The sequence below is a fragment of the Vicia villosa genome, unplaced genomic scaffold, assembly GCF_029867415.1.
Source record: "Vicia villosa cultivar HV-30 ecotype Madison, WI unplaced genomic scaffold, Vvil1.0 ctg.000025F_1_1, whole genome shotgun sequence".
NCBI classification, from domain to species: Eukaryota; Viridiplantae; Streptophyta; class Magnoliopsida; order Fabales; family Fabaceae; genus Vicia; species Vicia villosa.
In genome coordinates this window covers 1,486,773-1,500,410 of record NW_026704957.1, presented here as the reverse complement: position 1 = coordinate 1,500,410, position 13,638 = coordinate 1,486,773, and the positions used below count along the sequence as shown (strand labels likewise).

The 13,638-nt window shown below is 32.8% G+C and overlaps 1 protein-coding gene across 1 annotated transcript; it reads right to left on the bottom strand.

The window, feature by feature from the left end:
- Positions 1–2,284: 2,284 nt before the first annotated feature.
- LOC131622228 (uncharacterized) lies at positions 2,285–10,741 on the bottom strand. Its single transcript, XM_058893256.1, has 7 exons — positions 10,191–10,741; positions 9,861–10,078; positions 8,514–9,073; positions 7,518–8,431; positions 5,758–5,859; positions 3,545–4,322; positions 2,285–3,354 (listed from the first exon to the last, which is right to left on the bottom strand). Exons 1-7 carry the CDS (start codon positions 10,288–10,290, stop codon positions 2,445–2,447), a joined length of 3,582 nt encoding a protein of 1,193 aa, XP_058749239.1. The 5' UTR covers positions 10,291–10,741; the 3' UTR covers positions 2,285–2,444.
- Positions 10,742–13,638: the final 2,897 nt, after the last annotated feature.

The window sequence follows — 13,638 nt, the reverse complement described above, 5'->3', positions numbered from 1 at the left end:
TTCCCATGGAGTATCATGGATATGAGGGGTGCTTAAAACCTTCCCCTTGTATAACAAACCCTCTTACCCAAATCTCTGATAAGTTTATTAGTTTTGATTTTAAAAACTTCTGTGGGTTTTATTCGCTCTTTCTCCCATTCCTTTTAGAAACAATAAAGCGCGGTGGCGATTCTGTTTAAAACAAATGAGCTAAGTCTTTCCCATAGCTTTAGTCTCACCAATTTCACCGCTATAGTATTGATGTAATAAAATAGAAAATTAAGAGAAATATTTTAGTTTTGAAGACACGTTATACGGTTGACTTTCAGTTGGTTTCGTACATGATCTCTTTGAACTCTAACTTTCCTGCGATCCCTCAGCATACTCCCCCTATGAAAGATCACGATGCAAATCACTCTTGTCACCCTTTTTACTATTCTTAGTTCTCTTCTTTGGCTTGTATTTCATCGGTGGTGGACACATGGAAGTTGTGGATGGAAGTGTTAGTTCCCAAACATTTTCTTCATCGTCCTCTGGCCTACAATATCCAATTTACCAAAATACTTCTTCAGCTATTCACACTCTTCTTCTAAATCCAACTATGTCCCACTTTCTTCTTAAGTGACCTCGTGTTCTTCAATGAATAATTTTTTCCAAAACAAAAGTATCAATTCTAACGGAATAAGCTCTCCTTGTATTTTATAACCTGCAAGTCCACATGCACAATGTAACCCATGTGTTGTTCTAATAAAGCAAACATATGTTGTTTTGTCACAACCAACGGATTTATCCGTTCCAACTCATTTTCAATGTGTTGTATACACTATCTTGAAATGAAATTGTGCAATCTAGAGTAAAATGGAGTGTGATAGGATGCTCAATGTTACATACACTTTTCTGAAATGACATTCTAATTGAACCTAATTGCAACTTCAATTTAATGTTAACATCCCAAATTCTACATAAATCTCCCTAGCTACTTGTCAACATATTTTTTAGTCTCCAGTGAGCAGGCTCAATCCTTAAAAACATAAATAGAATAAAATGTCATTATTTGATAATTAGTAATGTAACTATATTTATACTCACATCGATGTACCTGTTGGTTGTTGTGTTCCATGAATGAGTGACTTTATTAGTCCGTGCAATAACAAATCTTTCTTTATAGGGTGTCGACCAAGTTTTCTCCATACTGAACAAATTTGGGAATATCAGCACATACAACTTCAAAATGCTTTATGTGTACCAAAAAATCAGTCTTCGTATTTGAATACATGATGTTGTTCCACATATGCATAACATGCTCAGGCTTATGTGATTCAACATACTCCTTACACCATGATGTTTACGAACGGTATGCACCCATGCCAAAACGTCGGTCCAAGAGGGTAATATTTGACATTTACAACATATACAAAATAAATTAGGTTCACACAATTATGTAAAAAAATAAATATTTATGCAAAACATATCGCGTTAATGGTGAAAAACTAGGTAAAATTCACATGGGAACCATCAGAATCAGAACCACACAATTGAAGCATATTGAACTATTGGGTTTTTAGGTCTATACAACAACGTTTTTTGGATTTTTCAAAAATTCCGATAATAACAATGTTAAATACATCGCAGATTCCGGAATTTTCTAAAAAACCGATAAAATTAAAAAAGAATAAGAGTTCAGATGTTTCGCAAAAATCCAATAAAAGTTAAAGGGATTTCCAGATTTTTCACAAAACTACTGCGTAGTATTTCCGACTATTTTCCAAAAAATCGATAAAACTTCAAAGGATTTCCAAATATTTAGAAAAAAAATCCAATAAAATCTCATATCATTTTGGCCATCCTTCGAGCTTTTACAGAAAAAATTTGGATGATAAATAATATGAAGAATATTATCATCATGAAAAATTATAAGAGTGTCAGATTTAATTTAAAGAGTGACATATAGATTTCTCATAGTTAAACTACAATAACTAAATAGGCTTCAAATGTTATATTAAAGGCTCGAATGAAGCTCATGTCAAACACATTTACTTAATGTTACATGCTACAAATGAAGTACACGTGTCAAATTAATAAAGAATAAATTTAGAGTGTCGGTTTTAATATATATATATATATATAATAGATGAATCGCATCTTAATTGTAGTCTGATGCGATTGCAGAAATTATCATATTAATAATATTGCGGTTGAAATTGCGATTGCAAACCACAATTTAAAAAAGTTAATAATGTAATGTAAGGAGGAATTGAAATAATAAGAATGAAATAGAAATTATCAAACAAAATATCATAGTCGCAGTAATAAAAATACTTTACAATTTTCTTACTATTTCAGAAAATGAAATTCTCACTTACTAGCATGTCCTTATTACATAAGTCACTTGCAAAGAAATTGAGCAATCAAAGTCTCCAATAATACAAATCAATCATTATGAACAATACATCATTTTTTTTCTCCTAAACTTTCTCTTCTAAATTGGAAGCCAAATTTTTTGCATCAACCTGTTCCAAATCTTCTTCCTTATTGATTTCAGCAATTTCTTCCAAGGGCTTGTAAGTGTAAAACCAAAGACAAATTCCAAAATAAATGAGATTAAGAACTTGAACACCACTAACAAGATAATAATAATACTCCAATCTACCCCTATTAAGGTTCCTATCAGGTAACCAATTCCTTTCCTTGCCACTATATTTATGAACAAGTGTCACTATAAATGTACCAGCATAGCTTCCAATAGCTATAATCACACAATATATAGCAGTAGCACTACTTCTCATACTCTCAGGTGCTTGATCAAATAGAAACTCAAAAAGTCCAACAGACATGAAAACATCAGCAAGTCCATGAAAGCAATACTGAGGCACCAACCAGAACACACTTATAGGAATAATCGCTTTCGGATCATCCAATAAGTTGTACCTAGCAGCAACTTCTTTTCTTTTGATTTCCACAGGTGCTGAAATTAATGTGGCGATGATGTTGATTACAAAGCCGATTCCCATTCTTTGTATGCACGTGATTCCGACCGGATACTTTGTGAATCTACGGACGATGGGAACGAAAAGACGTTCGTATAGAATAACTCCTGTCATCATTGTTATTACACTGAAAATTGACATATTGGCAGGCGAAATTTGAAATGTGTGTGAGAGATGACGATCCATTGTGCGCGCTTGTTCGATGACAAAGCTAGGCAGGTGTGCTGAAGCGGCTATAAGTAAAATTCCTGATGCAGAAATCGGAAGGATTCTAATGATTGATTTTAGCTCTTCGACTCTATGGACAGTAGCTAATTTCCAAAAATTTGGTGGCGCATTTTGTTCTGTGTCGTCTTCGCCTGTCATGATTGCAGCCTTATCCAACCATCTATAAATATAACTCAACAAATTAGTGATAGTTCCTAATCCAAAATTTTGGATTGAATCAAAAGAAGTGAAGAACTAAATTAATATTTTCAAGAATATCAACAATTTGTTTATATTAATACATAAATATAAATAAATGTTATCGACAGAGATTGAATCTTAGACCAGCAATTTACAATCATCTGACTTACTTATATTGATTTGTATGTAAAAGTGTTCCTTCCAAGGAAATGCCAACATCAACTTCTCGATTTTGATACAAATGTTTCGGATCATTTGGTAAAACTTCGTTCCTCTTTTTCACTGCTGCTACCATAACTTGGGCCAAGCGAACCATAGGACTTCCTTTAGGTTTCTCAGTTTTATAAAACGGCGAGCCAAACACAAATGCAACAATTGACAAAAACATAACAATAGTTGGTATACCGAAACCCCAACCCCAACCAGTATTGTCCTGAATGTAAACCACAATTGTCAAAGCACTTAGAGAAGCAATTCCCATGAAGAAAAAATACCAATTGAAAATGTTCCATTTTCTAGACGCGACGCCTTTTTTAGTCATATCAAATTGCTCTCCTAAAAACGGAACAACGCAAGGTCTAATTCCACCTGATCCAATCGATATAAGAACAAGCGAGATGAAGAACATCGATAACTGCGAGGACGATGCTTCTTGGCAATTTATCTGTGTTGGACACGGTGGAGGACGCATGTGTGGAAGTATAGTTGATAGTGTTATGCTGATCATCCCGAGTTGGTAGATGATTGAACCAATGGTAATGGTCCAGAAGTGGCCAGCAAAGGACTCGGAAATGAGGGCGCCAATGAGAGGTGTGAAGCTGGCTGTTCCGCCGAAGATTGTGAGTGTGTTTGCAGCTGATACTAATGGCATGTTTAGTTGCTGAGTTAGGTAACTTATCAGGTTTCCATTGAAACCAGCCACAGCAAATCTATCACATACCTCATTTGCTGCATATATCATCAATTAGTTAGACTTTATTATATGTGAAAATTAATAGATTTTAGATTCATTTTCTAAATTAATGCTAACTTCAACAATTATGATTCTCTTGAAGCAACTCTTTCATTGTATATAATCTTATGTTTTTCAGTTATATTCCTTCAAATTTTTTAAGAGATCAATTTTCATCTCATAAGTATAATAAGGCATTATACATTTGATTTGATTTGATTATATTATGCTTGTGAAAGTTTTATCAATGAAGCATTACAAATTATTATTGTATATTATTTAAGATATGAATAAATAATAAAAAAAGCAATGCTTCCAAATATAGTGATGTATATGAAATTTGCTAAAGTACATACAAGTCAAAGGTGACTCAAATAATCATAAGATGGATGAGTCATTTTGTGAATTAATTAAGTCACAACTTGAAAGATAAAAGAATTGGCTAAAATATTACTAGCACATAAGTTATGGTCTTCCATAATAGAATAAGATTGATGAGTCATTTTATGAATTAATTAATATACAACTTGGCTTACGAAGAAATGGCTAACATATAATACTTGTCCATGGTTCATAATCTTTTGTTTGTATACCAATAATTGAAATAACTAAAATTTGTCAAACAAAACACAAATTAATCTATAAAATGGCACTATTTTATGATCCTATTGTTAATTGTTAATCTAGTAGTGAAATTTGTCTAAACAAAACACAAAAAGAAAATACTTAAATAAAAAATAAAGTTTGAGAAAGCCTTAGTTTGTTTGGATAAGATATTTTAATAAAGAAAAATAATGTTTTGAAAAAAAATTAAAATTATTTGATCAAAATCTATTATTTAAATAAAAAATTAAAAGAATGATTAAAATAATAAAAATCTATAAACTATTTTGTCAAAGTTAAGTTTAAAGATTTTAAAATGATATTTAAAAGCAAATAATTTGAAATTGCTTCTCTTTCGTATAAACTTAAGGGGACAACTTTATTATCCATCACAAAAAGTTGAGTAATGTACATTCAACCAATCACAATATTTCATTTGATTTTAACGTATTTAATTAATTATAAAATAATATCATTATTTGGTGTTTCTAAGATATTTTACATTGAAGGTAGCTCTACCCAATTTTTTGAGTTGGGTAGATAAGAATTCACCTAAACTTAATGTCCAAACAAATAAATTTGAAAATAAAAAGATGGCGACTTCAACTAAACACACTAGTATTAAAGTCAACTCATTGTAGCATAAAACATCTATCACCATGAAATTAATTATTATGGAACTGATGAGTATCCCAAAGACAATAAGGTGAAGATTCAGAAGGAAACGAAAAAGGTAGCAAATACTAAATTGAAGGAATTACAAAATAATGAGAATGAAAATGAATAGTAATAATGAAATGAGAAGAAAGAATGAATAGTAGTACTGACCAAGGATGAAAGGCAGTGTTCGGATTCCTCCTCGTCGCCGAGGTTTCCCCTTCTTCTTGTTCTCTATCTCTTCACTACCCATACTCTTCCCCATCTCCATATGTTTGCATATACTATCCATTTTTCATTTTTGAACTTGTTTATTTATACACACATTAATCATGGTATAATATTAATACTAATACTTGTAACTTGTAATAATAAAATCATTACAGATCGTGGCTTAGCGCATATTGCCTCTAGCGACCTAAAGGTGGTTTAATTTAAATATATGCTTTCAATCTACGTCTAAATATTTCTTTTGGTCTTCATAAAAATATTATAAAAGCTAGCTCAAGAGATAACTAAGGTTCATTTAAGCCTAAACCGTTGACGAATACGCTGTAATAACACTACCTACTAGCTAACCAACCCCAAATTCAAATATTGTACTAGAACATGATACTAGAGTCTACTTAATCATAATCTATGAAGCAACTCACTTGCATTTGCATACAGATTACATCATAGAAGTAGCTGTTAAACACAAAAGAGTGAAAATAAATTCCCACACGCAACTGGCCATTTTAAAAATCAGAATCTATATACAACAAAATGAAAGCTAGGATCAAATCATGTCAATCCCCCAAGTCAACTAGTCAAACTAAAAACTATTATTTTGATTAATCATTGTACCACTTGTTTCTATTCTATTTATTTTTTGTTTCTATAAGATTTAGATTAAGAGTCACACTTCAAAGTAGGGGTGGCAAAACGGGCCGTAGTCCGCCGGACCGGCCCGCCCACCCGCCAAAAATTGGCGGGTTGGGTTGGAATTTTAGGCCCGCCGCTTGCCAAAGTCCGCCCTGCCAAAACCCGCCGCCCGCCAAAGCCCGCTCCTCCTCCAAAATTCTCTCTTTTTAGTTAATTCTAGTAATTCCAATTCTTGATGGTTTATTTTATATATTTATTTATGAATATATGTAATATTTTTTTAAGTAAAATTTGTTAAAAAGTTTCTTTTATAAAAAATTGTTTTAAAAATTAAGTGAAAATTTTAATTAAAAGGTAAAAAAAACCTATTAATCTATTAAAAAAATGAAAAAAAATATAAATAAAAATATGCGGGCAAGTCCGCCGCCCGCCAACCCGCCATCTTGGCGGGGTGGGCATGATTTTTATGCCCATTTCACTTGGCGGGCATGCCCGTCCCGCTCGTTTTTCTACGGGTTTAAGGCGGGGTGCGTGGCCCGTTTTGCCACTCCTACTTCAAAGTCAGCAAAAATCCTATACATTATTGAAAATTTACTATGACTTTCAAAATTTCAAACTAAAACCAGGTCATCTCAATTGATAGTTGTGCAAAAATATCAGATACAAGAAGGAATGAAGGTTCAAACGTGACACCTCACTTATTTACAGTCAGATGTGGTCTACAATTGTAAACAATAACACAAGTGCATGATATGGAAAATAGAAGAGGAGTGCTATACTTACACTTAAAACTTACACTTCAGGCCTACACCGTATATATTATGTGAGAGTTGGAAACATTAAATACATGCACAAATTTTAAGGTGGAAATAAAATATTGTAAAAAATAAAAAAAAACCGTATAAAATACGGTGTAGTGTCATAATATGGTGTAAATTTAGCATTCTTGAAAATAGAAATATAACATAGAGTCCTTACATTTGATCATGTATACATTCATTATGGTACAATATTTTTACCAACAAGATCATAAATTTATTCATCCTTTGCAAATTCTCTTTTCTCATCCTCCTTACCCTCTTTTGAGTTAACCAATGAGACTTCTCCATTCACCTGTTCCAAATCTCCTTGCTTGTTTATTTCACTAATAATTTCCTCCACAGGCTTATAAGTGTAAAACCAAGCACATGCTACAAAATAAATCAAATTTATAACTTGAATCCCAGTAACAAGAAGATAATAGTACTCCAATCTACCTCTATTCAGGTTTCTATCAGGTAACCAGTTCCTCTCTTCACCACTATACTTATGCACTAATGTTACCATCAATGTACCAATAAAGCTTCCAATAGCCGTCGCTATGCAGTACAAAGCCGTAGCACTCGTCCTCATACTTTCCGGCGATTGATCGTAGAGAAACTCCAAATGACCAACTGACATAAAAACTTCAGCCGCACCATGTAAAAAATACTGAGGTACCAACCAAAACACACTTATTGGAATAATCGCTTTCGGACTATCCAATAAGTGGTATTCAGAAGCAACTTTTTTCCTCTTAATTTCCACTAGTGCTGAAACTATTGTGGCTGTAATGTTAATCACATAGCCTATTCCCATTCTCTGCAAACATGTAAGGCCAGTAGGATTCTTTGTGAATCTACGAACGAACGGAACGAAAAGGCGCTCATATAGAACAAGACCTATCATCATAGTTAGTACACTGAAAATTGACATATTGGCCGGCGAAAGCTGGAATGAATGAGAAAGGTGACGATTCATCGTGCGGGCTTGTTGGATTACAAAGCTACTTTGATGTGATGCTGCAGTTATCAGTAAAATTCCTGATGCCCAAATCGGAAGCATTCTAATCATACATTTTAACTCTTCAACTCTATGGACAGTCGCTAAATTCCATAAGTTCGGTATTGCATTCGGGTTTTTGGCTTCTTCCTTTGTTACAATTGCAGCCTTGTCTAACCATCTACAAATATAAACTTAAAAAATAATCAATTTACTAGCAACGAATTCGCAAATGAGAATTTCATCATTACTCTTAGACTTACTTGAATTGATTCGAGTGTGAAAGTCTTCCCTCCAATGATATAGGAGAATCAAGCTCCATATTTTGATACAAAAGTTCAGAATCATTTGGCAATACCTCATTCCTCTTTTTATACGCGGCGACAATCACTTGCGCGACTCGAACAAACGGGCTTCCGTTTGGTTTCACAGTCTTATAGAGTGATGATCCCAAAACAAAAACAATGATAGATATAAACATTGCAATGGTTGGAATGCCAAGACCCCAACCCCAACCCATATGATCTTGAATATAAACCACAATGGTTAAAGCACTTAATGTGGCAAATCCCATGCAAAAAAAGTACCAATTGAAGAGGTTCCATTTTCTTGATTCAACACCTTTTTTAGTCATGTCAAATTGATCTCCTGAAAAGGGTACAACACATGATCTAATGCCACCTGATCCAAGAGCTGCAAGAAAGAGTGATAGATAGAGTATCCATAGTTGTGAGGATTTGGCTTCTTCACAATTTATTTGTGTTGGACATTGTGGAGGGTGAAATTGGGGCATTGAGGCTGATATTGTTATAGTAATAAGTCCCTGTATCACTCACAAAAAAGTACTTTTAGTTGTTGGATTTGGTATAGAACTACAATAAAAAATATTCATCCTTTTACTTCTAGTTGATCACACAAAACTATTACTAAAAAATTTAAATTAACTAATAAACTTCAAAAAGAAAATATATTTATGTGTATTCACCTACACCTTAGAATTTTTGGACAATTAAAATATAATGACAAATATACAAACCATATACCTCTATTTCTTTTTGGAAAAATGTTTTTATATTAAAATTATCTTACCTCTAATCAAATTGTATTAAATAAATATTTAATAGAATATTTACATATAATTTGATTTGATTCTATGTGCGTGTAAAAGAAATTAATGTAAACTAATGTAGATTAACTTATCTTTTAATTATTATTTTAAAGTTGGTCAAAATTTTATTAGTCGTTAAAAAAAATATGTGTTTTTTTCTAAAATACGTTTAACTATTTATTTTTGCATCTCACTTTTTTCTCAAAAATAAATAGATAAGAACAATTTTAATAGAATAATAATTAATTTGACTTTTGAAAACAAAAATAACAATAAATAAATTTTCAAAAACAAAACATACATTTAAAAATGACTTGGGAGCACTAGAAATAAATTTTCAAAAAAAAATTACATTTGAATAAATATACTTAGATCATTAAACTAAAAAAAAAAATCCAATATTTTTGTTTAATATTTTTATTTTGAATATTTTAATAATCAATGTTAGGTGATGAGGAAAAAATTAGAAAGAATTTGAGAAAGGGAGCATGTAAGAGATTACCAGTTCATAGATGAGAGTGGCAACAACAATGGTCCAAAATCTGCCTGCAAAAGAATCAGCAATGAAAGCACCAAGAAGAGGAGTCAAGCTAGAAACTCCATTAAAGTTGCTCAAAGTGTTTGAAGCTGAAACCAATGGCATGTTCAGTTGTTGTGTAAGGTAGCTTATCATGTTTGCGTGAAAACCAGAACTCGCAAATCTATCACACACTTCATTTGCTGCATCAAAAATACATTTAATTCAAATATCAATCTGCATAAGCTAAAAAGCTACTACTAGCAAGTAAGTTTATAACTAAGCAGAAATTAAGAGATTATTGTGTGGACTGACCAAGGATGAAAGGTAATGTTCGGATGCCTCCTCGTTGCTTCCCATTGTTGTTCTCCTTTTCTTTCTCTCCATTCACTCTAATGCTTTTCTCTTCCTCCATATCTAACCTCTTCTAAATCTAATTTTTAAATCTTAATGCTACAACATCGATATCGTCTATGTATATATACATCTTGCACTATGTTATAAATTAATTAATTGTAGATTTTGTTGGTATATATTTAAAGAGAGCAAATTTATTAAAGCGTTAATATTTAATCTTCGATGAACTATAGTTATAAAAATATGTTTTAAAACTAGGTAATGAAAAGGAAAAAAAAACATTTTTTTTAGGATTTGGAAAAAACGACAATTACGGTCCGGCAAGTCGAATGGAAGTTCGAAGATGGATGTCGGCGGAGGTCCGTGGAGCGGTGGCAACCAGAGTCTGGTCGGTGGCTGAAGCGGAGCTCCGGCTAGTAGTGGTGGCGGTGTTGGAGAGGCAGCGGATTGTCGGTGGTGGTGACGGTCTAGGTGAGTCTCGGACTGAGTCGATTTGGTTCGCAACTCATTTGATAATGGATTGTGTTTTTGAACCGTTTTTATATATGGTTCATTAGGGTATAAAAATATTATAAATATATATCGCTATCACTTTTGTTAGTTAAGAGAAAAATATAGAGGAAAGAAGTGGTAATCCTAGTTAGAGAGATAAGGGTATCTTGTTCAATCTCTTATGTACCTTATCATGTTGCAAGTTCAGAGGAAGGTGAGAAAGGTACATAAAAGATTGAACAAAATACCCAAATGGATGAACCTGAGGCAAGCAAAGAAGTTTTTAGTCAAGATGAAAGGCAAGAAGACAATGACAATGTCAAAGTTAACAAGGAAGTTGAGATTAGCACTGAAGATGTTCCAACAGATGTCAAAGATAATCTAGAGGACATGTTGGAGAATGAACCTATAACTCAGAATGATGTTGAGTCAGATGTCTCAGACATAAATGAAAATTTTGAAATTGTTGATGTCCAGTATAATGTCAATGACAAGATCATGACATTATTGATGATGTTGTTCCTACTATTAATAATATTGATACCACAACAAAATCTACAAAAAGATCCAAGAAAAGGGATGAGAAAAAGAAACTTGTATTGAAATCTAAGAATAACTCTACCAAAAAGTTAACCACGCCTAAAAATAAGAGGAAAATTCCTAAGAAGAGGTAAACTCATAACAGTTGGTCATATTCTAGAGCACAAGAGATAATCGAAAATGTTCATGATAATTGGCTTTCTAAGGGTATTATGTCTGCATCAAGTCTAAGTGTGAAGTATGCTATCCTCAACAAAATAGGAGTTGCTAACTGGGTTCAGGTATCACCCTTATCGATGGCTAGTCTGCTCTATTAGATAGGAACAAGAGTTGCATTTGATTTTGGTTAGTATGTCATTGACCAAATTTTAAAACAAGCTGAATCTTTTGCTATAAAGTTGCCTATTATCTTTCCGTCCTTAATTGCTGGTATTCTTATGAAACAAAAAACGAATATTTTGATTGTTGAAGAAATTGTTGGAATTCTTCATAGCCCTCTAAACTCTAGTTACAATTTTTTTTTTTTTTGAGAAACATGTCTCATACATTGTTCTTCGTAATATTCCAAATTTTGGTGAAGCATATTTGTCAGCATGTGCCAATATTCTAGAGGTCTCTCCCATGTCAGGAATTGTTAGAGGACACAAGATGAATGAGCTTATGCATATGTCCAAGACTCTGCAAGATATAATTGCTACCTCAATAACAAGGAAGGGTAAGGTTGGTTCTCTCATTCAAATGATGAATTCCTGAGATTTTGTGGCTTCCATCTCTCAAGATGTAGGTCAGAATGCTAAGAAGGTTATTGACACATCAGGTGAAGATGGTGAATAGGTCAGTGGTGAAGATAATGAACGAAGTGGTGTATATGTGGACTATGAACTGTCTTTGACGGTGTCTCGTAGTAACAACTTGTTGAATGATGAAGTTTTTTTCCTATTGATTTTTTGATGTGTAAGCCAATTACATGGAAAGATTCCGAGTTCTTTTCTCTACCCAATGTGGGTTTTTTGGTTCTGATGATATGATTTCCCTCCACGGAATCAGATAATGGTTCCTTTTTCCCTCTGTTGGGTTGGTTCTTTTAATTTTTCTAGTTTCCATTTATGGGTTGGATATTACTTTAACATTCTTTGTCCATTTTGTGGCAAATAAGGGGAGATGAAATGCATGTTCTCTTGCACTTATATGATGCCGTGAGATCTATTTCAAGCATATGGTTTCTTATGAAGATGATGTGTTCTTAGCTAACATGTTCTTTATTATTTTCATTACACTAAAATATTTTTTTATAAAAATGTCTGTAAGATTGTGTCTCACATCTTACATGATGTATTTGCCTAAAAAATGGGCAAAAGGGAGAGTGTGTTATTTGATATGGTTCGCAACATTTTATAGGAAACATGTGAAGCAAGATGTTCTACCAAGATGTGGTACATCTTGTCTCTATGTGATCAATAAACTTCAACAAGAAAGCAACATCTTAAGCATAATATCCTTCATTTCGGGAGACATCATGTCTCGCTCTAGATTTCTTCGTGTGTAAGATAATTTGAGTAATTCTCGTATTTTTAAGGATTTGTTTCATTTTATACACAATCAAGGATTTCACGTTTGTGCGCTTTTATGGATTAAGAAAGTTTTATTTATAATCTCTATTAGCAAGATTAAATTTGAAGAATTCATATCTGTTCAAGATTTAATTAATCAAACCTATCAACATTATTGAAAATTGAGTTCTTGCATTTTTGGAAGTCCAAAATCGTTCAACACCTAAACCCTAGTGATCTTTGATGTTGGACCTCTTTTGCTATTTAATGAGGAATTCTCCATTATGAAGACTTAGACCTAACATAACTAAGCTTGACGTGTTTTATTTATGTTGAGTCTTGTTTTATTTTTGGGTAATACTCTATTTATGTGTCTTAATTCTAAGTTAGGTGAATAGACTATTTAATTTATAATATTGCTCCATCATTCATAATCTTTTTAAGTGTCAAAACACTTGGGAAAGTGTTTGAGTGAAAGTGAGAGGGGTTTCAGATTCAAGGGGAGACCTGTATCTAAGTTCACAAGTAGTATTAGGAAAAGGGGAATTGAACTAGGAAAGTTCAAATCAGATCAATTTGTACTTATGACTATTGAGAGTGAATTTTTTATTGGATTAATGCCCTTTAGGTGTAGATGGATTTTCACCAAACTGGGTTACCAATTCATGTGTTATTTTATATTCTGCATTTATTCTCCTAATCACCCATTATACTTGTAATACACATTATTGCAAAGTCATGTCTAACATCTTGTTATCTAGAGAATAGAATTTCACAGACGACTGTGAGATCGAAGGAATTTTCAAAGGTGGAAAATTTGAAGA